The sequence below is a fragment of the Propithecus coquereli genome, unplaced genomic scaffold (assembly GCF_000956105.1).
Source record: "Propithecus coquereli isolate 6110/MARCELLA unplaced genomic scaffold, Pcoq_1.0 Scaffold120, whole genome shotgun sequence".
In the NCBI taxonomy this organism is placed as follows: Eukaryota; Metazoa; Chordata; class Mammalia; order Primates; family Indriidae; genus Propithecus; species Propithecus coquereli.
In genome coordinates this window covers 4,080,211-4,106,107 of record NW_012136081.1, presented here as the reverse complement: position 1 = coordinate 4,106,107, position 25,897 = coordinate 4,080,211, and the positions used below count along the sequence as shown (strand labels likewise).

Below are 25,897 nucleotides of genomic sequence, written 5' to 3'. Positions count from 1 at the left end.
ATGTGTTGCTATATACAAATATAAAGATAGAGCTAGAAATGGGGGTGTGTGGCGACAGGTAAGATAGAAAATGGTAAAGAGACTGGGGCAAGGCGAGAGTTACTGGCGAACATAGGCAAGGGCGCACCTGCATTCCTTGTACAACCTGTCTAATTTTTATATGATTGAAATTATATCAATGTAAAAAGTTACCCAACAAGGACATGACAAATACATTTTTAAAAATCCAGCACTAGGGAACTTCCCCTTCCTCTTCCACTGGTGGGGTCCAACTCAAACCTGCTCTGCTGGACCCGTCCGGATGTTAAGAGGGTCTGTTTGTGTAGAAAGAAAGCAAATGGCAAGAATAAGGCTCTTTGGGAGCAAAAGGTCATCAGTAGTCCTCCACTGGGCCCTAAAATCTCATGACTTTGAAGAACATTGAAGAACACCGGCAAAAGGATCAGAGAACCTTCCAGGCAAGTGCTCCGTAGTTGGTCCGTTGGTGGAGCTTCTGGCTAGCCTGGACGTGAGGTCGGGCATGATATACACAACTCATTTGTTTTCGGATCGCATGAGAAGGGTTCTCAGGGGAAGATCTTTGCAAGGGCTCCCTCCCCACACCCACGTGAGAGGCGTTCCGAGACAAACTCTCCCCACCCGAGCCGGAAGCCCGCTGCCTGCAGAGGGAAAGGAGGACTCCCGAGTGGCGTGGCACGGAGTGTGTTCGTGTTGTGGAAACCCGCACAGATACGAATGTGGGCTGGCGAGGGGTTGTCTATCGGGGACCAGCCGTTAGAGAAAGAGGAACACACCTCACCCCCCATTCAAACTTTTCTTGCTCTGGACCCCTCTCGGACATGTCGGCTTAGATGACTCTGCTCAGAAACTAAGCAAGAGAGAAGGGGGAGTCAGTCTCCGGCTCGCTGGGCCTGTCTCTAGTGAGTCTGACCTGGATGGAACTTCACCCGGGCCACGCGGGGACAGGCGCAGAGACTCCGAGTGCGTGAGAAAGGTGCGTGAAGAAGGCTGAGCTCACTGGGCTCCGCAGAAACGCCCGGTGCCAGTCTACACCATGGTGCCAATTTTCTGTTCTTTTCAGTGAAAGTACATGTGGTTCCTTGTGGAACGATCGACAGTTTTCTTTTTGTTTATTCAAGCTCGGCATGCCAGTACCCGGATGGCACACGCCGGAGCTGGTCGTCACCTGCCGTCAGCCTAAGACTCGATCTCCGGGGGCCCTTGAACGAGGAGTACGGCTCTGGGGCCCTGTGTCGCAGCAACAGCGGGCTCAGGAGGGAGCTTAGCAGAACTTACCTGGGCAAAAGAACAAAGAAGAGGCTCAGGATATTATAAAAGCAGGTTGAGTGTTTGGGAGCAATAAATCCAGCATAGAGTGTTGTATTTCAAGCTTTTCTAGGAATGTGACAATCTGAAGTGAATGAGGCCACCTGCGATGCTGCAAGACATGGCTGATTCCAGGTCACCGGTCAAGAAAGGACCAAAATGAGCCCGGAGTGTCTTGCGCCAAGTGGCGATGAAGCCCTCAAAGCTTAAGGGGCTGGGTCAGAAACACAGGGGCTCCCGTGGGCCAGAGATGATGCAATTTGAGCATCAAAGAATAATGTTGTAATGTTGGATCCTGGAAAAGGATGTTAAATAAAAACGCATAAAATCTCAAGTATGAGACGTTAGTAATAATATATCCAGATTGGTTCATGAACTGTGAGCACATGTACCATGCTAATAATGTAAGATGTCGGCAATAGGGGCACAGAAGCTCTCTACTATCTCCTTATTTTCCTATAAACCTACAACTATTCTTAAAGAATTTAATTATATGGAGAAATAAGAATAATGGCTACGCTAGATTGGAACATATCGAAGATACAAGAGTGTTCGAATGAGGAGAGATCAGACGCTAGCGCGAGAGGCCAAGGCTCGATAGAGAGTGAAGGAGGTACAAACACAGCCAGGAGCGCTTTCCCTGCTGGGGCTAGGGGAAAAGACCAAAGAAGCACTGTCTATCAGGGATAACTTCTGGTTATTCTTGTTGGTATTTTAGGTCTCTGAAGACCTAGCCTCAACTGAAAACAAAGACAAAAGACAAAATTTTCCATACAGTTGCTTGAATTATAATGACTTTGTCATTGAGCGTTCTCATGACACTCTTGAAAATAATTCTGATCGTTGCATGATAAAATCATCCTCCTCCCCCACCACCAAAAAGGAGACCCGGAAACAATCTCAGAAATGGAGGAATCACATCAGTTAGAACAGTGCCCACAGGTGTGAAGATGCCTCAGTACCTGAGACACGGTCCAGTGGAAGGAAGGGAAAATGGAATTTCTCCTGGAGCCATTGAGATTTTACAAGCTCTGCATTTACAAGCAGTTTTTGGCTGGTATGACACTTTTCGAAACAAATTGTACCTCTGTGGAACAAGAATGTTTTAAATAATGACCAAAGCCAGTTTCCAAATGTTCTCCAGCTCACAGGATTCTGCTGAAACCTCCCTTGCAACGGTTACGTTGAATCTAGGTATCCAAATGAAAAATAAAATAACTTCTCCAAATATTTTGATGAAAATAGAAACTTTCCGTTTTATGAGATGATATTTTTGTCTTCCATCTGTACTCAAAGTAAAACAAAATATTAAGGCTTAATTCAATTTTATTTCAACTGTTTAACTTTGCCCCCGAACTTTTAGATAAATATTTACTCAATGGATGAACTGGTGGATTTGAATTTTTGAAACATAGTAAACATTTTCCTATTTAATAATCTATCTAGTTTCTATAAACTCTATCAATTTATCAGATGGTTTAGCTTCTTTTAAGGTTGGATAAAGTTTAAGGTTCACACAGGATTTTTTTTAAAGATCAGTTTATATTCTTTTCTTTCCCAATTTGCTTCAAAAATGGCTATGGAGTCATTTCTGCTGGTGTTTAATCAAGTTTTGGAGGTTAGGCAATGAGTGTGGCGGGGCGATTATTGATTAGATGGAAGGTCGAAGGTCAGGAAATCCAAGCCTCAAAATAGACTTTGTCCTGATGCTTCTTCCCTCCTCCCTCCTCCCTCCCCTCCCCCATTTTCCTCTTTGTCTCTCTGTCTCCCTCTCTAGTGTTCTCTCTATCTCTCTCTGTGTATCTCTCTCTCCCTCTTCCTGTCTCCCCCGCCCCCCAGAGGCAGGTCCTGGTGTGCCGCCACCTGTCTCGGCCACTAGGTGCTGGTTCATGTGCGAAATTATATACCTGGGGGCCTCGCTGCCACACCAGAAAGTGGACAGACGGGATCCCGGGCACCGAGCTTGCCAGCAGAAACAGGTTCTTCTTGAACATCCGGGGCCATGCCTGGTTTCTTTGGGTTTGTACGTGTGCCCTGTGAACACCCGGGCGTGAGCTTCCCGGACAAGCAGGATGTGTTTTCTTCCTGAACCACGACTGTTTTTCACAGCAGTCGCCGCTGGTGACAGCCTCTGACTGATTTCTGATGACTTGTGGAGTTGGCTGTCACACCTCGGAGATGGAAATCTAAGGTCCATGGAGGTGCCAAAGCCCGGCTCGGCAGGATGAGCCAGGAGCAGGCATGAAACGGGACCAGGACTCACCTCCCGCTGCCAGCGCCTGCGACTGATCCCACATCACCCCGCGGCAGCAGCAGGAGTCCTCGTGGTCTCGTGGCCAGTGCTCTGGCTCTGCAGTTGACAGACCAAGTTTCAGATCCCAACTTAGCTGCTCACAGCCAGGTGACCCTGGGCAAGTGACTTCACCTCTCCATGCCTCAGTTTCCTCATCTGTCAAATAGGGATAGAGGTAGTACCTGCCTCAAAGGTTGTCTCAAAGACGACCAAAGCAGCCAGTGTGAAGTGCAATGCCGGTCACATGGTGGGGACTAGACGACAGCTGGTTCCTTCCATCCGCGGGTTGTGCTTTGAGTACCTGCTGTGTTCCAGGAGCTTCTGTGAGCACTGGGGGTGGATTTTTAAAATAGTCTTGGGTTCACCTCACTAGATAAATGCTAAAAGGTAATGGTAGGGACGACCACTCCGTGACGTTAGCGAATGAATGGATGAGCGTGCAGCGCGCCCGCCCGGTCTTCCGCGAATCTGCGTGCTGTCTGTGCTGAGCAGCAGAGATGGCAGCCTGCTCTTTCCGGAATGACTCCTGCACCCCTGGAGAGGACACCCGGCTGTCTGGGAAAATCACTGGAGTGTTGCCTGGAGCTTTTCCTCCTCGCGTGGTCTCTTCACCTGGAAACTCCGTGTCCTGCTTGAGATGCAAGTCACACGATGACAAAAGTAGCGAGGTCTCAGCTCCGTGGCAGCTGCAATAACACAGCTGTACCTGTTGCAGGGGAGGTTTGAATTGTGATGACTGTTGACACAGAAGCGTTGGGAAGCTCAGGCACAGGGTTTGGAGGGTCCGAATCCTTCTCCCCACAAATGCGGCTACAGGCCCTCACCCCCCTCCTCTGCATCGGGGCCGCTGCTCCCGCTTGTCCCTCACTCGGAGCCCCCTCCTCTGTTCCCGCCTCAGCCCCCGGCCAGGCCTGTGGCTCCTCCTCCTGGGAGCCTCCTCTGACATCCCCTCCCCGGTGCTGTTCCCACTCTCTGACCTCCCCACCCCGCCCGCAGGGGAGCTGCCACGCATGGTCTGTGGCTGCCCTCAACCCTCTCGAGCCTCTCGTCCCGTCTTCTCCAACTGGGAGAGCGGCGTCCTCGCGGATGCTTAGCGCCTCAGCGCGCTCCTGCTTGAGGTTCTCGGTTCTGTCTCCGCCGGGGGGCGGTTAGACTGAAAGGCAGAAAGAACGTGGGATTTGAAGGTGGACGACCGGGTTTGAATCCTGCTCTGCTGTTCCCTAGCTGTGGGATCCAGGGCGAGTTCTCGCGTCTCTGACCTCGATTTCCTCATCCGTAAAACGCGATACGAACTCAGAGGCAGGCTGCGCGTGGAAGTTCTTTCGCGGATGGAAGCCACGTGTCGCCCGGCCCATAAGCAACGCCAGCACCTGCCTGGGCTCGCTCCTGCTTCAAGGCCCTGCCGCTGTCTGTCCACTTGTTTATCGGGAGGGGGACTTTTTTTATCGAAGTGAAGCACACACTAATTAAAGTGCACAGATCATAACTTCGTGGTTCAATGAAGGTTTACAAAGCGAACGCATCTGCTGATTACCGGCCCCCCTGCAGCCCCCTTCGTGACGCAGCCCCCCGGGCATGACCTCCCCTCCGTCAGCTATGGAGTCAGTTTGCCGCCCTTCACATTCAGTGGAATCTGGCTTTTGCTTGACTTTGTCTGTGAGATTCTTCCATGTGGTTGCATGTGGCGGTCGTCCATTCCCGTTGCTCTAGAGTATTCCATTGGACAAACACACCACAGTTCTGTTGGTGGCATTTGGGTTGTTTCCAGGTTGAACTATGACAGATAACACTGCTGGGAACCCTCGAACTGGCCCTCAGTGAGCACGCCCAGGCCCTGCTGGTTCCCGCGCAGGAGTGGAATCGCCGCGTCACGGGACACGCTCATGTTTCGCATCAGTGGTCGCTGCCCGCGGTTTCCAAAGTGGTCGTACCAGTCAGAGCTCGCGTGGGCAGTGTGTGAGATGGACGGGACCCCCACGCCCTCCCGACACCCAGCATTGGCGGGTTTCAGTTCGGAGTTGGGTTTTGTTTTGCTCTGAGTCGCTCTGGTGAGCGGGTAGCGTGATGTCTCCTTGTGGTTTTGAGGACCGACAATGGCGGCCACCACTTCACATGCGTAAGGGCCGTTCGAAGAACCTCTTTTGGGGAAAGGCTTGTACGAGTATTTTTTTTTAATTGGATTGTTTGTCTTCTTCTATTCCTTTGTAGGAGCCTCTTATATATTTTGGATACAAGTCCTGTGCGGTTTACACGTATTCTAAATATCTCTTCCCGCTCCATGACGCACCGTTTCACACACTTAGTGGTGTCTTTTGATCGACAGAAGTTCCTTGTTTTAATGGAGATTTCTCAGTCTTTTCCTTCGTGGTTACTGTTTTCTCTGTCCTGTTTAAGAAATGTTTTTCCATCCTAAGGTCATGAAGAGAGTCTACTGCAGCATCTTCTAGAAGCTTTATTGTTGGACTTGGCTTTGTGTGTGGTGTAAGGTAGGAGGCCAAGGTTCATCTTCTCGCCGTGGCTGCCCGCGCACTTATTGATGCCACACCATGCACTGGAAGGATGGGCCTCACCCCCGTGGTCAGAGTAGGGGACAGGCGCCACCTCCCATCACCCCATGTGCTAGCACGTACCTCTCAAGGAGTCCAAGACTTCTGACTTTGCACTTAGCCTTCTCTGTTGCATAAAGGTATATTTGCCAAAGCAAGAACATAGAAAATATTTCTAGTAATAGTTTGTTAGTTTGATTTGTAACTAACTATTAGACAGGTGGCCTCTACTCGTTAGGAGCGGGCCTGAGTCTTGATTGAGTTTTATCAATGTTACAGTCTTTTAAAGAACCAGCTTTGTGCCTGTCTCCATCGTGCACCTGTTTTCTAAGTCATTGCTGCCGTTCCTGTCTTTACTATTTGCTTCCTTCTACTTTGGGTTTAATGTATCGTCCTGTCCTAGATTCAGGAGATGGAAATTTAGGTGACAGATTTTCAGCCTTCTTTTGGGGCCAAAAGGTCTAGAATCTGTATTTTTTTAAGCTCCTCAGGTGAAGAAGTGAATATCTAGACAAGCATTTTGTAAACGCTGGACAAGACACTGGACTTCCCCAGGGCAGGAAACTGCCACCAACGAGAGTGGCCAGCATGCTTGTTGAGTGAAGATGGGGAGGGGAGGGGAGGAGAGAGGAGGGGAGGGGAGGGGAGGGGGAGTTCCGTGGGAAAGCCGTGATCCCGTCTCCTCCCACCGGGATCTGTAACCCTATCAGGGCAACCCCAGTGCCACCTTCGCCTGGAGACCAGTGGCCGTGCAGCAAGAGCCTGCCTTTTAGCTGAGCGGTTTTTGCCTTTCTTAGACGTAAGATTAAATTATGTTAATGCGCGTCTTACCACCCCGGGCTGGGAAGCCGAGCCGTCCCCAAGTGTCTCACCCACGATTTTCTCGGTGTCTCGTTACACATGATAGCAAAACGCCAGTGTCCTAAGAGCACCAGGTGCCACTCTGAGGGACGAGGGTTCCCAGTCCCACCCGCCCCGCTCTCCAGAGCTGCTTTGTTCTGGGGAAATAAGACCTGGCCGTCTCAAATCTTTTTTTCCCCCTCTTCTTTTGATCATTTTTTGATGAATCAAAATCAGGTCACCGCCAGCGCCAAAATATGCCATGGAGGGGTCCTGCGCCGGCCCGGAGGGCGCGTTCTTTCCCCTCTTCCCTCCGAGACTCAGGTCTCTGCTGTCTCTGAATCTCGTTCTCTCTTTCCCCTCTCACTTTTCCTTCTTTTTTCCTTCCCTCCCTTTCTCTTCTTTGGTTCCTCTTTCTTCTTTATCTGGGGAAAAAGGTCTTTACACTTGGGAGCGGGTCGGAGAGCGCGGGTGGGGGTGCGATCTGCTGACGTCATTTGTGCCGGGAGGGGCAGCCCAGAGGATTCTCCCGCTGCCCTGGAGGGTTTGTGGCTGCTGGAGGGAGGGAAGCCACGGACACCAGGCAGCTTCCTCCTGCTCCCACCAGGGCTCCTAGATCGTGTGGATGGGCTGGAGCCCAGCAGGTGGCTGTGGGGCCTCGAAGCCAGTGGCCTCCCAGCCAGCCCCTTGCTGCCACGCACAGGTGCACCTGCCAGGAAGAGTCCCAAGTCTCTTCTTCAGTGTCCCCGCCCCACCTCCCACTGCTGGTTCTCTGGCCCCAGCAACACAGATGAGAAGGAAAACTCCAAAGCCAGATGCTTATCGGGGAGACAGGTTTCTCAGTCCCCGTGTGGCCACTCCTGGGTCTCAAATTTTTTCTCCTTTGTTCTTAGTCCCATTTTGGCCCTGGAGAGACTGTTCACATGGATGCCCTGGACTCAGGGGAACTTTAAAATCACCCCCAGGATCAGACAGTGGCCTGCTCCCTGACTGTGCTGGCCTCAGTAGTCAAGGAAGAGGGCAGGGAAGAGCCGGGTTAGTTCAGGCCAGACCAGCAGGAAATAAAGGTTTTCCTTATCTCTCTTCCCTAAAGCTTTTCCTTCTTCCCTTTCCCTTTGCTGTGGGAAGTTCTTCCCCTTTTCTACTTCCTCCATCCCTAGTTGTCTGTGGGCCCGATGCTGCTTACCCTGTTCACCTATCAGAAGTATTGGGGGGGAGTCATTTACACCTTAGTATGAATTAGATCAACAGTTTGCCTTTTCTCAGGGTATTTGCTCTCTAAGTCTCACTGGCAAATGACAAGCTGCATTATAGACATTTGGGGCAATTACAGGGGAATCGGAGTGAGGCATGCAGGGAGCTGATCTTAAAGGGACCCTCCAAAGTCCAGGCAGTCACACATGAAAACTGCTAATCCCAAGCCCTCGGTTAGTTTGCTACTGTTTATGTTCCGGGACAAAGGATTTTGAAAATACACGGCTGAGAGTGATTTGGAGCCTACCTAAGAGCAGGAAGTAGAGGAACCCGGGGCTGCTTGGCTGGCAAGGCGAAAATGCAGGGAGTTTTCTAAGGTGGCTGACTCTGTAGCTTTGATTTGTTTTGTTCCTTGTGAAGGAGCAATTCTGTGTGACTCCAAACCTGAAAGCAAGACTGGCTTTATGGAGCAGGTTTCCTCCGAACCAGGCAGAGCTGCCCCAGGAGTAATCAGGTGCCTCGGAGGTGGCGAGGTCTCCTGGGCCGGGCCGTCATCAGAGGAGGCTTTGCACTCCGCCAGGGCTGTGCCAGGTCAGATGCTCGGGGGGCCCTCCCCCAGCCGCCGGGCCCAGGAGCAGCCCAGGGATCATTTCGACAGTCAGCTGCATCAGTCCCCTGCCGGAGCCTCCTCCGAGCGCCTCTCTTTCCCAGAGGATCGACTCGAGCTCCTTCCTGGCCTAAAGTCCCTGCAAGGCCTGTCCCCCCATCCCTCATCCCGTCGCCCCTGCTTGACCTCTGTGCTCCAGGCTCCTGGCCTCGGTTCTTGTCCCCACCACGCAAGCCCTTCCCTCCTCAGGGCCCCACCCCACTGTGGCCCCCGCTCTTCTCAGGGCTGGCTCCTCTGCTCAGATGTCGCCTCCCCAGGAGGGCTTTGCATGGCCGGCCATGTCACATTGCCATGCCCCACTTGCTAACCCGCTGTCCTGTGTCCCTGTCCACAGTGGTGCTCGCCGCCCGATGCTCCTGTTCAGGTTCTGTTTACCTTTGGTCTCTCCCCTTGGGTCCGCCTCCTCCCTGGAATGTCAGCCGCAAGGGAGCAGGGACCTGTCCGCTCCATGACCCAGCTCTTGCTCTGCGTCTGGCGCATGCACTGTTTGGTGAACGAATGAATGTCATTGTATGAATGAATGAGTGACAGGCAGGCCAGGTCTGGGGGTCCCTGGACCAGTGCACCTGTGATCACCGTGATAACAAAGACCTATTACAAGCAGACGGCCAGATGCTGAGCTGCTCTCACGTTGCCCCTGGTGACCAGCAGTCTCCGGCACGGAGCTCGCATTCTGCGAGGGGCCCTGGGTCGGTGTCTGGAGTCCACTCCCGGCATCCCAGCGGCCTGCCCTATTGTTCGGACTGAGTTGGAAACGGGGGGTCCCAGAGCCTGAGCCTTTTCCACAGTCACCCTGCAAGGCCGCAGGGATGCAAAAGGAAGAGGCCTGTGCTTGCCCCTGATCACTGGAGTCTCTGGAAAGTTCCATTTTGATAGATAAGTCAACAACAGTCCCTAACAGTCCCCTAGGACAATCCCTTCCAGAAACATTTGCTGAGCACCTACTGTGTGTCAAGGCCACGTTGTCTCCTCCTCTCCCTGGTGACTTGAGGGAGGGGGCGGCAGAGGCAGCTCTGGCTTTGGCCTCCCCTGAGTGTTGGCACAGCGGCGACGTCCGCTCTCCAATGGAGTTTAAAGCACCCTCGGGGCAGGGATGCAGCCGGCCCCATCACTGTAACATGACCCCCGCAGCGCGTCCAAGGGCCCCGAGGCTGCCTGTGGCACAGCCTCCCCACGGTCAGGTGGGAGAAGGCATCCCAGAGTGGTCACCCTGATAGGGCCACTCGGCCCCCGCCCAGATGCTGCCAGTGGGCAGCGCTCTTAGTTCAGCCACGGAAACGACCGCCCTCATAGACCACATGTGAAGGGCCCAAAACAAGTGAGCAAAAGCAACTGACAGCGGGGCGGCCGGGCTGCCCCGGCGTCCAGGAGTGACGGCGAGTGTGGCCATTTCCTGGCCATGTTTTTCACGTGTGTGCAAGCACGTTGCTTACAGATGCGCCCTGCCGTTGGAAAAAGAAAGCACTAACTCGTTACTAAAACTGCTTTTATCTGCGTAACAGTGGAGTCTGGTTGTCTAAGTCTCCCCAAGGTTCCCCTGTGCTGATCAGCTGTGAATGTCCCCTTTGCGGGGTGCGGGGGAGCCCGCCCTGGCCACCGTGGGCAATGGCCGGCCCCACCTCCTGGGCAGTTCTGACCCCTCGGCCTCCTGGTTGCGCCCACGCTGATGTGACGGTCCGTGTGCCGTGCAGCGTGCATGATGTTTTCGCTGACGGGCTGCCTGCCCCTCCCTTGACGCCAGCTCTACAGGGCAGGGCGTGTGCTTTGCTCACTGCTGTTTCCCCGGTGCCTGGAACCCTGCAGAAGATGCTTAGCAGAAGATGCTCGAGCTGCCCTGGGGCCCTCCACCCTGCCCTCCCCACCCTCCCACGCTGCCCCCTCCAGACCTTCCTTCAGCTGGGAGCAGTTGTCCCCTCCTCTTCATCTTCCTGGGAGTCCCAGCCTCCAGGAGCTTAAGGTCCTGCCAAAGAGAACAAAATTAACTCCTGCAAAGCGGAGGCCGTTAGCAAACGTCTGCTCCGTGGTGGGGGATCTCTCCCCCACACCTACCTGTGCCTCCCCAGCCCTGCTCGACTGTTCTGGAGGGTCGGGGTGTGGGATGGGGGTGTCCCACTGGTCATTTAAGGGGAAGCAGCCCCCCTTTGTTTGGTCCCCAAGCTAAACAAGGCAGTGTCAGGTAGCAGTAGGGGGGGAAGGCAGCGACCACACTCCCCACTCTGCAAGCAGCCCCAAGCGTCACTGGCTGCAGAGACCGGTCAGGCTCCAAGGCCCGGAGGCCCTGTGCCCCGTCTTAGCTGGGAGCCCTGTGCCGCCGTCTTCTCTGAGCACTTACACAGTCTGGGCTCAGCCCTGTCGCCATCTCGCTTTGTGTCTCAGAGCTGCCTTGACGGCGGACTGTCCCCGCAACATACTTTCCCTCGGGGCCATCTCCGGGCACGGTCTGGGTGGCTTTTTCTCCCTATTTTCCTGGAAAGAACTGGAGGCACCGGCGTCCTCTCTGAGGGCAGGATGGCCCTTCTCTGCAGGAGAGAGTCTCGGAGGAGCGGGAGTGTGCTCTGCAGGGAGGTGGGGAGCGGGAGTGTGCTCTGCAGGGAGGTGGGGACTGAACCTGTGGCTTGAACCACTTGGGTGGCTCTGAGGCTGGAGGAGAGACTTTTGCATCGAATGGGAAGGAAGCGGGAAAGGAGGAGGGAACAGCCAAGCACAACTCACGGAGCTGAGCATCACAGTGTAAAATGGAAACGCCTAAATAAACTCCCTCTGAGAGACTGTCTTGCTGCTTGGGGCACATGGAAAGAGCAGGGAAAAGAGGAGGAGGTATTTGGTTTTTCAGAAAATCTGATTTCAGGTATGACAGTCCATGTTCAAGACACAGGGAAGTCAGGTCTCGGGCTCAGCTTCTGAAAAGAGATCCATGGTCTGCGTTAGAGGGGGGCTCGGTGCACCACAAGGGGGTGACCCCGTGACCTGCATTAGAGGTGGGCTTGGCGAGCACCCAAGGGGGGCAGCCCTCTGGCCCTCCAGGGTCTATGTGACCACGGATCTTGGGGAATCTGGACAGTGATGAGCTGAAAAATCTCAAACACTTGCAGCCAGGGCGAAATTCCAGGTGGATTTTGGAACCGCTAATTGTACATACCTGAGGGAGGAGGTCACATGCTTTGGATCCATTTTTAACCTTCAACCCTTTAGGGATGAGTTGGGGGGGTGTACGTGTGTGTGCGTGTGTTCACGTGTGTGTGCATGCGTGTACCTACTAACTCTACAGGACACGGACTGCTGGGGTTTATCTACACAAGCACAGGGATTGGAAGGGCTGGTTAGTTCACTGTTGGTCACTAATGCATTCTGCAAAGACAGGCGGCTGTCCTCGGTCACAGCGGCCACTCTCTCTCCCACTGTCCCCTCCTCCACACGCTTTATTTTGTAGGAGCAAATGTGTTGGGACCCAAATTTGTTGAACAATTGACTCAATTCTGTGCTTTGTGGAGGACTTCTCAGGGAAGGCGGCTTGGTTAGACCACCGCCCCCCGCCCCACGCAGGTGGCACTTTGTCTCAGATCACCCACCCGGGGAGCAGCAGTCCCACCGTGGTGAGGGGGACAGCCCGCGGACGGTGAGCCCGTCACGGCAGGGTCCCGTGGGGGACGCCCTCCAGTGTCCGAGTGTATTTCTGTTTGGTACGAAACGGGATCTCTCTCACCCCCAGCGTTGACCCGCCTGTGTGGCCAGCTGTGTAACCAGAGAGGTTTTGTAATTAAAGACTGCTCTGTCAAAATATTTCAGGGATGCACGTCCACTTGGCAGAGATGTTTTTCTCTAAATTTGTGCCGTACGGGTAAAAATCTGGTAAATTGGCCATTTTTGCTCAAATGTGAATAACAGGAGGGCCCGGTCCAAGGCGCAGGCTACGTCAGTGTCTTCGGGAACAGTCACCCCTTCCCTCGGGACCAACCTGTTTCGTAGGCATCACAGCAGTTTTAGAAAACACAGAAAACTGCGAAGCAGAAAATAAAAGCCATCCCGATAGTTTTCCTTAAATGACAGTAACAGGCTGTATGGCTAAGCTACCTGGGACAGCTGTTCCTGGCCACACGTGGCTCTGAGCCCTGGAGACGTGGCGTGTCTGGACCGAGATGCGCTATCGGGCTAGAAAACACGCCCGCTTTCAAATACTTAGCGGAGAAAAAAGAAACTGTAAAATGTCTCATTGATAAGTTTTATGTCGAGAGCACGTTGAAATAATATTTTTATATAACAGATTATGTAAAATACATTATCATTTTCACCTATTTTTACTCTTGCTGATGAGGCTACTAGAATATCTCAATGATGAGCGTGGCTGGCGTGATGTTCCTGTCGGGCAGTGCTGTTCGATAGAGCCCAATATCTTGCTCTTTTAGTGCGCAGAAATGTTGCATCAGGAGGCAAGGTTTTTGGCGCCAAACCCAGTGGGATTTCAAGGTTCCGATCCCCCAGTGTAGGGTGGGGGGATCTGTTGACAGCTGTCGAGGCTCCTGGCTCATTCCCTCATTCGTTTCTCCCACAAGAACGGGCCCTGGGAAGACAGCGGTCAGCACACGCTGTCCCCCTGAGAGAAGCTTGCAGCCCAGCCGCTCGGCTGCAGGACAGAGACCCCGGGCCTGGCAGAGGCCCCGCCGCAAAACAGAAGCTCGGCACGGAGCGATACAGACACGCCTGGATGCACAGAGAAATGGACAGCAAGGTTTCAAGGAAGAGGCCGTAGTGGCCAAACAAAAATGGGAACATCTTTTATTCCAGTCATTGGGTCTCACGGGAAAGCGCCAGGATCTCCCATAAAGATAACTACACTCGCGGTCTGTCCAGGGAGCTCTGGCTTCCTTGATCTTTGCAAGAGAGGCTGTGAAGAGGCCGCACGTCTCCAGAGTGAGATCCGTGCTGCAGGCAGCGCCTGTGATGTTGGGACCATCGCCAGGCCCCGGAGACGGGTCTTTAGGGAAATGAAGGGGTTGCACCGGTCATCGACCCCAGGGGAGCAACGCGGGTTTGGCGCACTCACGTCCCCACACACCCTTGGCGGAGGCTGCGTGGATGAGAGCAGTGCTTGTCGAGTTCACAGCCTCTCCAGGGCGCAGGAGCGCCAAGCTCCATCCCAGCCCCACGGCCCTGGGGCCTCGAGTCACCTTCGGCCCCTCGGACCACAAGACGGGAGGACCGTGCTCGCCTCGTCCATCAGAAGCCAGTGGGACCGGGCAGCTAATACGCAGTCGGCAGTGGGAGGGGCTCAGGGGAAGTGTGCAAGTGTCATGCATGCGAGGGTCACCCCCTAGCGTGCAGGGAGCTCAGGTCGAGGGGTCTGCGTGAGCGAGGTGGAGGTGGAGAACACGGGTGAGAGGGAATCGCCCTGCGGTCTGAAGCTCTTTCTCGCTCTGTTGGAGAAGGCGGCGTCCGCCTGGCTGTGATGCAGGGTTTCTACTCTCCGCCTGTGCGGGGGGTCAGGTGGGGGCCCGCCTAAGGGAGGCTGACCCTGTCCCCCAACGCGGGGTCTCCCATGCCAAGGCATCCATCACCCTGGGCATGGGCGCCGTGACTCCCGCAGAGTCACGGGGGAGGAGGGAATGGTTTGGGGCTTGGTCTGTGCTGCTCCCCACACCCCCGAAGAAAGTCCCCAGGAGGGTGCGTCTGCGCGAATCCACTGGCAGACGCTATGGTCGCTGTAAGAAGGCGAGTTAATGTTTACAAAGAGCTGAGCACAGCGCGAGCTCGTAGTAAGTGCTGTACGACTGCTTGTTAAATAAACATAGATGGGAAAATCTACAGTGTGCCAGAGACCAGGAGGAGAGTGCAGAAATGAGGCAGGAAAAAGGAGGATGACAGGACAGAGGGAGTCTAAGCGGCCGGAGCGGCTGGCAGAGCAGAGGTGAGCGACACCACCTGAGCTGGACAAGAAGGGCTTCCGGGAGGAGGTGGCCGGCCAGGCTCTAACCTGCCCCACGCGTGCTCGTCGAGTCCTCAGGAACTCGGCGGGCAGGCCCTGGGTCCACGAAACACATTAAGAACCTGAAACCCTCCTATGAAAACACAACATCCATGGATTCTGTTGGAGGGAAAAAAATCCCCCCAGACAGAACTTCATGGCTTGGCTGTGTTTCAGGACGTCGGGCTGGCAGTTTCTGTGCCCGCCGAGTCTCGCTGTCACGCTGCAGCTGGCCGGCATCTGCTTGGGCGCTGACCTCATGCGAGGGAAGGAAATGACAGGGGCCCCGTTTCGCGCCCACCGTATCTCGGTTATAAATTCCCCAGGCGCATCTTCCCCAGGGATAATCACAGCCCAAGTCGCTGCGAGCAGGTTATTTCGTACGCCCGTGTGGCCTCGGGTTCTGTCCCACGCGGCTGCCCACCGCGCCAGAGCTGCCGTTGGCACGCACAGTGGCCCTGAGTCACGGCTGCTCACTTTTTCCATCCTCCTTTTCCTCTCACGGTGCTGTGGTGAGTCACCAGCACTTATTAGGCCCCTCTGAATACAGAGATTTGTACCGGGCAGCAAGCTGCTCTGCGCAGGGACAGCCAGACCGAGAGCCGGAGCTGGCTCAGTGCAGCCTGGGCTGTGCTGGTGTCGCCACCCCCACCAAAGGGTGACAGCCTGGGGCACCCGTGTATTTTTATTTTGTAAAGGGAAACCGAATCTCTCTCCTCCTACCTGTCTAGGTCCGGGTGTGTACGTGTGCAAGTGTGTATTGTAAGTGTGTACTGAATTCATGGAGCGAGCTCCGGTTTGGGGAGGTCAGGAGACCTAGATTCAAGGCCAAGTTTGCCCTTTTGCCTGACCCTAAGCCAAGGACATCACCTCTCCAGGTGTGCTCACCTGTGAAACGTGGGGTGATAAAACTGGTCTCCAGGTCTTCTGAAGAGTGCAGGTGCAGGCTGCTGGCGAGCCTGAGAGCAGTGCTTCTCAACGGGGGGTGATTTTGCCCCCCAGAGGACAGTTGACAATGTCCGGAGACATTTTTGGTTGTCACACTGGGGATGGGGGAGAGGGTGCTGCTGGCATCCTGCAGGTAGAGGTCACCAGGAAGGCTATGAAACATCCTTCAGGATGTCCCCAGCCACAAAGAGTGACACAGCCCCGAATGTCCATGGTGTCGAGTTTGAGAACCCACCTTAGAACTCCATATAAGAGACCATCACTGGAACACTCCCTGGACCAGACTCACCGCGGCCAGGTGCTGGCCCCTCAGTCCTCACCCCCGCCTGGAAGGGAGGATTTTCATCATCTCATTTTACGAAAGGGGAAACTGAGGCACACTGAGGCCGTGCAATTGGAGCCAGGTTCACGGTCTCGATCACCAGGCCCTGCATCCCTATAATTCGGAGCGGCCTGTTCTGTCTCGCTTGGTAAAGTTTGGTTTGTTCAACTTCCCACTAAATTGCAGACAGCCAGGCTAGTGCTCAGACATGTGCCCTGGGGCAGGGCAGGGGGGAAGATGTTCTTCCCTGTGGGCGATGCCAAGGGGAGGAAGATAAAATGCTGTTGGAAAGGGCTCCCCTGCCCAGCCTCTCACGAGGAAGTCCCTCTGTGGCAGCCTTGCAGTCTGCACTCTTTGTCCCTTGACACATGTACCCCCAGTGACTGTTAAAATGTCAGCAAAGAAACGGGTGTCTGTCAGTGCCATCAAACAGCACTAAAGGGCAGCACCGTGGCAAAACAGGTGAGCTGTGAAGTCCGGAACTTCCCATAATAAAATGCACCATTTAGACTAATTAGACTGGTTTTTTACTAATTCATGAGCAGGGAATTAATTCTGCTGAAAAAATTGGTCCCTTTGGATTTTTAAGGATGAAAATCACTGAGTCAAAAAGCAGAAGCTGAAAAGTTAATGCAACAGTTTACGGAGAGGGCGCATTTATAAGCAACTAGTGACCCAGAGTGGGGAGAGAGAACCCCAACAGAATGACCCGTAGGAGAGCAACGGGGCCAGGGTGAACGTCTGCAGAACAAAAGAGACCCCATAAACCGGTCCTGATTCAGGAGATATCTCCACTTAGGGATGTTCTCTTCTCCCTCTCTATTTTGGGGTTTATTGTTTTTACTTTTTGTTGATCCCTGAAATCCTAAGATCTAAAAACCCCCAGCCCAGCCCACAAGTGGTCGGGAAGCAGAACTGACCCTCTGTGGCTCTGCCCTCGCTCAAGGCCCTGGCTGTGCACAAGGCCACCCTGCATTTCCTCTGCTCTCCCTCAAGTGTTTCTCCACCGCCCATGAGAAAGACTTGGGCGAGGGACAGGCAAGAAGAAACAGAATACAGGGACAGGAGCTACAAAAAGGCAGCCGACTGTACAGGTAGCAAAGAAAGGAGCGTTTTACAGGCCAGCAGACATCTGGAACCTGGAGAAGGCACAAATCACAGAAACAAGAGGTTAGATGCCACTTCTTGAGTAAAGCCACAGGGGGGCGCTGTCCGGGGCGAAGGCGGGGTGCCTAAGAGATTGTCCCCTGACTGGGCAGCCCCCAGAGGGGTTTCAGCACGAAGCCATAAGGGCCACCCCAGCCCCAGGGTCCTCTCAGGTCAGAAATGTCACTTAAATGTTTGACACCAATGTATCCAGAATTGACTAATGATATTTTTACTCTTTTTTCACAAATAACACCTTGTAGAGTTCTGGAAGAATCTTTGCCACTTGAACATAAATTTAGAAAGATAGTACATGAGGGTTACACGATGTCGGTTGTTTACCAACAAGGATAAGAGGATGAGGTTACATAATCTTCTCTGTGTGTGTGGAATTCTTCCCAGCCCTGGACACTTGGCCTTTTAGGGGTAGAGGCCATGGAGGACTGTTTGTCTCCCGCGAGGATTTGGCCAGCCTGGGTCGCTTCTCCAAGCCGGCTCCTGCTGCCCGAGGTGCAGACAAAGGGTCCTTTAGGGCCACTCAGCTCCCCTGGGCACCGCCGGCCTGAGGACTGAGCAGCCTTCCTGCACCTTTCCAAGTTCAAGGAATTCACCAACTTGTGTCTAAATGGGGGAGTCTCACTGAGGCCCAGGAAAGAGGAGATCGTGACAGTGACAAGATGACAACGGTAGTGACAGCAGTCACCGTTGCTGAGCCTGGCAGAGGCTCTGAGGCTAAGGAGGCTGGCACAAGGTCGCAGGGCTAGAGTGCCAGAGCTGGAACTTGATCCCCGCCATCTCCCCCACCCCATCCCCTCTGACTCTCAGAACCATGGCGTGCTGATGACATCATGACCTTGAAAGGCAGCTTTATAATACTTTAGAATCACCTTGTAGGCCCTGAATGTTCCTAAGTGGCCTCGACAAGCAATTATTGAGCATCAGCTGTGTGAACCTGGTAGACAACCCACTGTGAAATGGAGTCAAGGAAGGGCTGCACTAGAGGTTCAGGCAGGTGCTTTGGGCAGGGAGGCAGAGTCCAGGACGGCTTCCTGCAGGAGGTGGTATCGGATGCACACCATGAAGAACTAACAGGGTGTGGAGGCAGAGGAAGACTTCGTTCCCACTGGGCGGGGTTGCCAGCATGGCCCCTGGGGGCTAAACCTGAGTGTGACTGTCCCTTGGGGGCCTGCCTCCTTCTCCTCCTGCGGGGATGGAGGCTTAAAAACCTACTGTGTGTGTTGGGGGGGGTGCTGGGTCCTAGGATGAGCGCTCAAAGCCCTGGCCCCTCCCTCAGGGAGGCAGCAGAGTGTCCTGCCAGCAGTGGGGGCAACTCCGCGGAGCCCCACCGTGCCTCAGAGGGCCAGGGACTTTCCCTGGCCTTCCTAAGCCTAGGTCTGCTCTGCAGAATGACAACCGGCATCCTGCCCTCGCGGGTGTGGGTTAGATGAGATGATACACGCTTACGCCGTGTGTAGGGGACTCTGCATGTGCCTGGTCACAGAAGGCTGAAAGCTCCACAAACGGGTGCCAGGGTAACGTCAGTGGGCTCCAGAGAGAGGATCCCGCGGGGACACGACTGCAAGAGCAAGGGCAGCTGGAGGGGCGGGTCTGCAGGAACCCGAGGATCCCGCGAGGAGGCGAGGACTGAGTGGCAGCAGTTTGCCCGTGTGGACGTGAAAGGGGCAGGGAGAACATTCCGGACTTCACTCTCTGAAGCTTCTCTCCCTGCTGAGGTGACCCACAGCACAAGTGAGCGTCACTTGGGGACTTTTATTTAAGGCAGAAGCCATCGGAAGGTCCCCCCCGGTATGAAAACCCTTTCCACCCTCAATAAATCCAAGGGGCACTTTCCCTGGTTAAAAATAAAACTTGGAGGGGCCCCCGCAAGAACGGGATCCTTTCTTCCTGTGTTTAAATTTCTACGGAAAATCTGACCCGCGTGGCCGCCGCCCCTGCCATGCGCGGGCAGACGGCGCTTATATCTTTAAGGAGGAGAAAGTCGGGCGGTGTCCAAGCTCCCGGCCGGGCGCGGGCGGCCCGCGGGACTAGCGGCCGAGTGATCGCCCCGGGAAGGTGGGCGCGTCCCGCTCCCCGCTCCGCGCGGGCCGGGCGGGCCGAGGGCGGCGGGCGGAGCGGGAGGCGGCCACGTCCCCGGCCGGGGCGCGGGAGGCCCGGCCCCCTGCGAGCCGCCGCGAGCGAACGCTGCCGTCTCCGCTTGCAGAGGCCGCCGGCGCCGTGGATGGGGAGGGCGCGCCGCCCGGCGGTCCCCGCGCACAGGCGGCCACGATGAGGGTCAACGAGAAGTACTCGACGCTCCCGGCCGAGGACCGCAGCGTCCACATCGTCAACATCTGCGCCATCGAGGACATCGGCTACCTGCCGTCCGAGGGCACGGTGAGTGCGGGCGGCCGCCACCCGGGCGGGAGGGCCGCACACCTGAGCCGCGCTTGGAGGGCGGGAGCTGGGCGGCGGCGGGGCCTCCCGGGACCGGCCGGCAGAGTGTCCGAGGCGGCCACCCGCACACGTGTGCCCCGGGAAGGGCGCGCCGGCCCGGGCCAACTGCATGCGCTCAGCCGGCGCTCTGCGCGTCCGGGGCACGGCGCCCACCCGATCGCAGCGCCTGGGCCCAGCATGGCATGCCCTCCCAGGCTCTGTCAGCGACCCGGCTTGCAGCCGCCTGGCCCTGGGTCCAGAGCCCGAGAGCGAGCACATGGCTGGGGCCCCCGGTAGGACCTACTCTTCCTGGCCCGCCGCCAGGGGTGCCCGTCTGGGCAGCTGGAGTGGGGCGGGGGTCTTGGGCTGAGGCCAAGTTGGTCGCCACCTCAGGAGAGTGCTAGCCATTAGGCCACTGGGCACCATCCTCTGGGACTCCAGCGCGCCCCCCTATTTTTGAGGGGGGGCACCTGCCAGGGGCGGGAGTTGTGCCCAGGGCACTGGGCCCAGCCCAGAACTCTCAATGCCTGGGGCAGCTGGCGGGCGCCGGTCAGTCGAGATTGTTTTCTGCGCCAGCCCCTGCTTCCCCTGGGCACCCAGGCCTGGGTAGGGTGGTGGCTGGCGGTGGGATGCTGGTAGGGAGCCAGTCACGTGGTTGGGGACCCCTATCTCGAGGTCCCCTACCCCCACCACTCTCCCTGGAGCCAGACCCAGGGGTCATAGAGATCCCTGGGTTGCGAGGGCAGAATTCATCCATGAGGGGTTTGGATTAAAGGACAAAATTTGTCTGGAGAGGACAAAGCTGTGGAGCCAGCTTGCTCTTGGCAGGAGGGGGGCTCTGTGGCAGCACCTTCTGGGACCTAAGAACAGAATCCCCTCCCTTCCTCCTTCCCCTACAGGCCCGGCCTGCCCCTCCCGAGGCGTCAGGCCCAGCGGGGCTGCTTCAACCCTGTTGGGGTTGCCTTGGCCTGTCCCTCTCGTCTTGGGGCTGGAGGGCCCTCGGGGGGCTACACCTAGAGAGATGCAGGGCGGAGCAGGGGCAAGGCTCCTGCTTTGGGTCCCAGAGTTCCAGGGAAGCCAAAGACTCAGGCCTTCACTGCTCAGGTCGCAGAGGGGGCCTCCAGGGGAGTGGGGGGCTCCTGGGGAACGGAGCTTGCACAGAGCTACTGGGGCCATTGGGACGTGTGGATGGAGAGGGGGTCTGCCTGTGACAGATGGCATTGGCCTCAGAAGCTCAGGGGTCGTCATTTGAACAAAGCCATGGGCCAGGCCATGCTGGGCACCCACAGACAGTGAGACAGGGAAGGCTCTGCCCATCTGGAGCTCACTTAAGGAGTGGGGATGGACATTACCCATTACCCACGACAGCGACAGGGACACTCCATAGCACCGGGCTCAGTTAAGTCTCACAACACGTGGGGCAGGTACTGTTATTACAGGTGAGGAAACTGAGGCCCAGAGGGACAGGTGAGACCTGCTCCAAGTCACCCACCAGCTAACAGGACAGCTAGGAAGGGCTGAGACACAGATCTGGTGGCCACAGAAAGCCTGAAGGGTAGACATTCTGGGGAAGGAGGTAGCTATACCCATAAGGTGGGGACGGGACCTTTCAAAGAAATCACATAGAGGCCCAAAGGAGGGAACGTGGGACACAGTTAGGAGGCACAAGATAATGGAGGGGGCCAAGGTTATGGAGAAATGGAGGTTGAGCAGATGAGACTTCAGTGAACTGGATGTACAATAAGAAATAGAGCCTTTAATGAATAGCCCCTGGGCTCTGGAGTTCAGTTCAGGGACCCGTTCCTTATCCAGACTGAGAAATCATCAGTCTCTGGCAAATCCAGGCGAGGCCCACAAAGTCTGCAAAGAGGGGGCTTGGCGCAGAAGAGGCACACAGCACCTACTCTGGGCGTGGAGGACTGGGACCGCGGGGAGAAGCATGCTGCTGGTGACATGGCCACAGACAGGCTGGAAGCAGCAGCGCTGGAGCCAGGGCCTGTTGGTGCAGGGCAGGCAGCATGGCAGGGCGAGCCTCCCAGGGCATCCCCGGCATGGCTCGAGCCAGCAATTATTGCTCACTCATTGCCCTGAGTCACCCAGCAAAGGCCAGAGGGCGTGGGCTGCACTTCCGAGAGTTCCTGTCCTGTTCTCATATGTGCACCACATACGTGCAAAATCAGCCACAGAATAAGCCCATCCCGGCCAGGCTGCAGTTCCCAGCCTGTGTCCCTCCGCCTCTCCTCTCTCTGCCATCCCCAGATCTAAAGGTAAAAATCACTTCATTGTTTCTATACAATGAATATAAGAAGAAATGACTCGAAAGCCAGAGGCCAGGCTGAATGTGACTTATTTCGTTAAGTTTTCTTTGTGTTAATCTTTGAGTGTTTCTTTCCTCCTTCAAACTGGTGGTTGTCGGTGGCCTGGGATCTGTGCGTCCCGAACAAGCCCAGACATCCCGCAGATACCTGATTCTCCAGTATCTGTGCAGCTGCTGAGATAAGAGCCTTTCCCTGCTTGTCCGCCTTTGGGGATGATCTGTTCATAGATTTTGGAGTGTGCTCAGTAACCATGAATTGATATGTGTAACCTAATTTAAAAATTTCTTGAAATAATAGTACAGTTTAAACCTGATGTCCCCCCTCTCATCTGTAATTCAAAGAGTCTCAAAACCAAAAGAAATTTTGCAGGTCTCTGATTTCATTTCCATCATTTTCTGAGAAAGTAAATGTAGTAGATTCCCTTGAGAGAGCACGATATTTCATACAGATGTGAGAATTCAGTTCCTGGAGCTCCAGCTGCAGATAACTGCTGCATAAATGAACGCATGGCGTCCCAGGACAGCGTTTGGACAAGGCGTGGACACAGAGCTCCTGCCCCACCTTTTCCTGAGTTTGGGAAGCAGGCTTGTCCAGGCGGGTGTGGACCAGATGAAGGCTGCCCTCACTGTCTGTGGTGCCTGGGACGGGGCTGCTTGCTATGAAGGGACCTTTGTCCCTGACATTTTCCCACGTGACCTCAGGAAGGCATTTCTCTTCCACCATTTTCCTCTCTTCCTTGGGGAGGCTCTTTCCGGGAGCCCTGCCCCGCCCCGCCCTCACATAGCCAGGGAGCAACAGTCAAAATACTTCCAGCCCTTTCATCGCACACTTTATCCCCACGAGAATCCTGTGGCCTAAATCAAGCTGTCTTTGTCTACACCTCAGAGATGAGAAACTGGAGGGCCAGAGTTAGGGGTGTCGTGTTTAAGTTGCTGGTCTGGCTGAGTCTCAGCTTCTGTGTCCTGGGAGCTGATGCCACTACCTGTGACAGTGTGCAAGACCAAGCCTTTGCCGTTCATTCGTGCAGGAAACCCCTTATCCTCAACAAAGGGACACCAAGGTGTCACCTCTCCTTTCTTAAGAATATGGAAAAGAGAACATTCCCAAGCTCTCCTGAGCCTTTGCATTGGGAAGTTATGCATAAAGTCTAACACAACCCACGTCTCTCTCAGGGCAATTTGAATCTTGGCCTTTTTGCCCCATTCTACACAAGAAAAGGACCCACTCCACTACTCCACGGAAGGGCTCCATAGAGTCACGTGGCTTCCACGGGGACCACTATGGTCCTTGCTGTGCGTCCACCTGCCCAACTATTCCCAAGCCTAGCTTGAAATTGCTCTCCAGACCTTGGGGCCTGTGTAGGGTATAGTTGGGAAAGAGCCCACACTTCCTGTTGAAAGGTTGCTACCCGCTCACACTTACCCACGTAGGCTCATCCCCACTTTGTAAAACTAAGATCTGAACTGCCGAAGCAGCTTACCCAGGTCACGTGACAAAGCAGCAGGGGAGCCAGGCCCTGGAGCTGTCACACCTGCGCTCCATGCTGCCTGCTGCTGGGCCCAGCATCACACCCAGCTCCTGCTGTGACTTTTTAAAGTCTGGATTTGGCACTGCCACCGTCTTTCGCTTGTGGTCTACTCTGACCATGAGATTATAGACTGTCCTCCCGTTTCTTTGTTTGTGTGTGTGTCTCCATTCTCGTTTAGAGCAAACTCTTGTTGAGGGTTCACTATAGATATGCCAGGTCCTGTTGAAAACTCTTTACAACTGTGGTCCCCAACCTCGGGCCGCAGCCCGGTGCTGGTCCCTGGCCTGTTAGGAACCAAAAACGTCCATCACCGCCTGAGCTCCGCCCCTGCCCCCCCATTGTGGAGAAATTGTCTTGCATGAAACTGGTCCCTGCCCTGGTGCCAAAAAGGTCAGGGACCATTGCTTTACAACATATATTGACATGTTTCATTCCTCCAACAAGCCCATGAGGGAAGTTGTAGTATGTGAGGGAGGTCTCAGGGGATACTGAGGGGCAAAGATGTTCAGCTCTGTGCCAGGGGTCACTCAGCCGGTGAGTGACAGCTAGTGACCAGGGAGGATGCCCACTCTGGATCAGCCTGTGTGCTGCCTCTCCCTGCTCCGTGTTCGGGAAGGTAGGCGACATTTCAGCTTTCCCGAAGATCATCAGGCCCTGAGGGTAGGTGGTTCCTCCGTCAGGCCCCAGTGGCAGTTGTTCTTGTTGAACCTGGTGACCTTTCTTGTCTCACCTTGGTAGAGGATTGTTGGCCGCGCCCTGGGGTAATCTCCCTGCTCTCTGGCTTGAAGGGACCACTCTGAATGTCCTTCTCTTTCCCTAAGAGTTTCTTTGCCCACCTTGTTCAGTATCACCCACATCCTTGCCCACCAGGAGTGTTTGTGGGGCCCCCACTAGGTGCTGAGTCCCACCTACAGGATGGAGGTGTGTTAGGGACAGTCCCAGGCTAGGCCTCAGGGGTCCTGCCACCCGGTTTCGGGACCACTGCGAGTTAAGAACTCTTAGGTGGGTGGTTCAGAGACGGTCCCAGCTCGTGGAGACCTGCATGGGCCAGAGCGGTTGGCCACCTTCAGATCCCAGCGCACAAGGGATTCGCCCCACGCCCTGGAAGCCAGGTCCAATCGCGAGGGCTGAGAAGGACAGGGAACGCACACAGGCAGGTGCCCAGCACGTGCAAGGCAGGGACGGCGATGTCCCGTCAGAGAGGATGGCCTGGCTCCCACGGAGGCCCCGGGTGAGGACAGAGGAAGCTGGAGAAGGTGGGACAGCAGGGATACATGGGACTGTCCAAGTCCCTAGGAGCTGGCCCCCCTGGCCCTGGCTCAGCCTTGTGGGAGCACGGTTGCCCGCTTGGAGGACAGGGGCGAGCCCTGGGTGGAGACACTGAGCGCCGGTGTGCCAGGATGCCGGCAGGGGTGCCCTCTGCCCCCTTGAGACTGCCTGTCCGCCTTGGTCTGACCATCTCCTGCCTTTTGTCAGCTCATTCCCTGAGCATGGGCCTGTGTCACCCAAGGGCAGCCTTTGGGTGCAGCTCTTTTGCCCACTCTGTTGTGAGGAGAGAAAAGCACCTCTAGCCACCAGCTCCCCATGACCCTGCACTCCTCGGACCTTCCTGGGATGCTGAGGAGAGTGAGCGCCTGCCGTTGGGTGGAGGTCAGGGTGGTGGGATGGCCCCCAGGCACCCGGCCCCGGAGTTAGATGGAGAGTCCGTCCTCGCACGGTCTGGACCAGCTTATGCTCAGCAGAGACGACGATCACCAGCTCGATTAATCCTCCCAGCCGCCGGCGCGGCAGCTGGTGTCACCCTCCCTGTGGGGCAGGGGCAGACCCTGAGGCTCAGAGGGTCGATGACCTTCCCCAGGCCTCAGAGCTGGAGAGAGGCCAAGCCAGACACAGACCCAGGTCTGGCCAACTGCAGGGCCTGCCGCAAAGCTCCTGCCCTGCTCTGTGCCAGCCCCACCTGCTGCGCCAGCTGTCCCATTGCCCGAACTGCCCCACTGGCCTGCGCTAACCTGCTGCCCTACCAGCCCCATTTAACCACCACCCCAGCTGGCCCCGGGAGCAGGAACAGCGCTGAGGCTGCTAAAGGGCTGCACCCTTCCCGTGTCCTACAGCACCACAGGCAGAGCCCTGGCCGGGGGCAGCCTGCAGGAATTGGGCACCCAGGGCTGCAAATCGGGCAGCTCACCCAAGTGAGCCTCAGTTCCCCCCACTGGCAAATTGAGAACAGCTTTTTTGTGCTTTTCCCGCTAAAGGAATGCAGGAGCAGCGTTGGCTGCAGACATGAGATGGGGAAGGCCGTGGGGTCTCCCATGGCCCATCTGCTGCTAGGCTGCGTGTGCAACTGTGCTGCCCCCAGGAGCCAGTGCTCCCCCCACCC

General features: G+C 55.5%; 1 protein-coding gene across 4 annotated transcripts in view; it reads left to right on the top strand.

The window, feature by feature from the left end:
* ANO1 (anoctamin 1, calcium activated chloride channel) overlaps window positions 1-25,897 on the top strand; it is a 194,623-nt gene that overhangs the window by 61,670 nt on the left and 107,056 nt on the right. For all 4 annotated transcript variants that reach the window (XM_012665634.1, XM_012665636.1, XM_012665635.1 and 1 more), the window contains exon 2: window positions 19,463-19,635. In XM_012665634.1, coding sequence (XP_012521088.1) covers window positions 19,463-19,635 — 173 coding nt within the window. The remainder of the gene's footprint in view (window positions 1-19,462; window positions 19,636-25,897) is intronic.